Raw genomic sequence first — 624 nt, 5'->3', positions numbered from 1 at the left:
CTGGCGGCGGCGGCGCTCCGAGCCCCTCCCGGCCGGCGGGGAAGGCGGCGGCGGGGCCCGATGGCGAGACCCGGCGCTGCGTGCCCTCCGCCCGCCCGCCGGGTGATGGTGGCCGCCCGGGCGCTGCTCTTCTGGGCGCTGGTTTACAGCTACTGCGGGGTGTGCGCCTGCATCGCCGGGCTGCGGCTACTCTGGAGCATCGGCCGGCGGCCGGGTGAGACCTTCCGCTGGGTGGTGCGGGAGAACCCGCCCGCCTGCCTCAACGACCCCTCCCTGGGCACCCACTGCTACGTCCGTATCAAGGTGAGGGCGCGGGCGAGGGGAGCGAGCCCCCTGGGTGCGCAGGCACCCACCCCGCGCTGTGCATGGCACCTCTGCCCGCCCTGCTGTGCGTGGGGTACGCTGTGCATGGCACCCCTGCCCGCCTTGCTGTGCGTAGGGTGCGTTGTGCATGACACCTCTGCCTGCCCTGCTATGCTGTGCGTGGGGTGCGCTGTCCACGGCACCATCCCCTGCTGTGCAGTGCGCTGTCCACTCCTGCCCTGCTGCGCTGTCTGCCTGCCTTCCCTGCTGTGCGGGGTGCGCTGTGCATGGCACCGCTGCCTGCTCCCCTGCCCTGCTGTG

General features: G+C 73.2%; 1 protein-coding gene across 1 annotated transcript in view; it reads left to right on the top strand.

Annotated features, from left to right (window-relative positions):
* The first annotated feature begins 38 nt into the window (after positions 1-38).
* Positions 39-624, top strand: part of EPHX4 (epoxide hydrolase 4) — a 17,496-nt gene continuing 16,910 nt past the window's right edge. Inside the window, exon 1 of the mRNA XM_057374013.1 lies at positions 39-303. Coding sequence (XP_057229996.1) covers positions 61-303 — 243 coding nt within the window. The 5' untranslated portion in view covers positions 39-60. The remainder of the gene's footprint in view (positions 304-624) is intronic.

Source organism: Malurus melanocephalus, unplaced genomic scaffold, assembly GCF_030028575.1.
Source record: "Malurus melanocephalus ecotype Western Australia unplaced genomic scaffold, MMel_1.1 scaffold_8, whole genome shotgun sequence".
NCBI classification, from domain to species: domain Eukaryota; kingdom Metazoa; phylum Chordata; class Aves; order Passeriformes; family Maluridae; genus Malurus; species Malurus melanocephalus.
The sequence above is the reverse complement of the archived record's forward strand: the minus strand, read 5'-3'. Positions and strand labels throughout refer to the sequence as shown.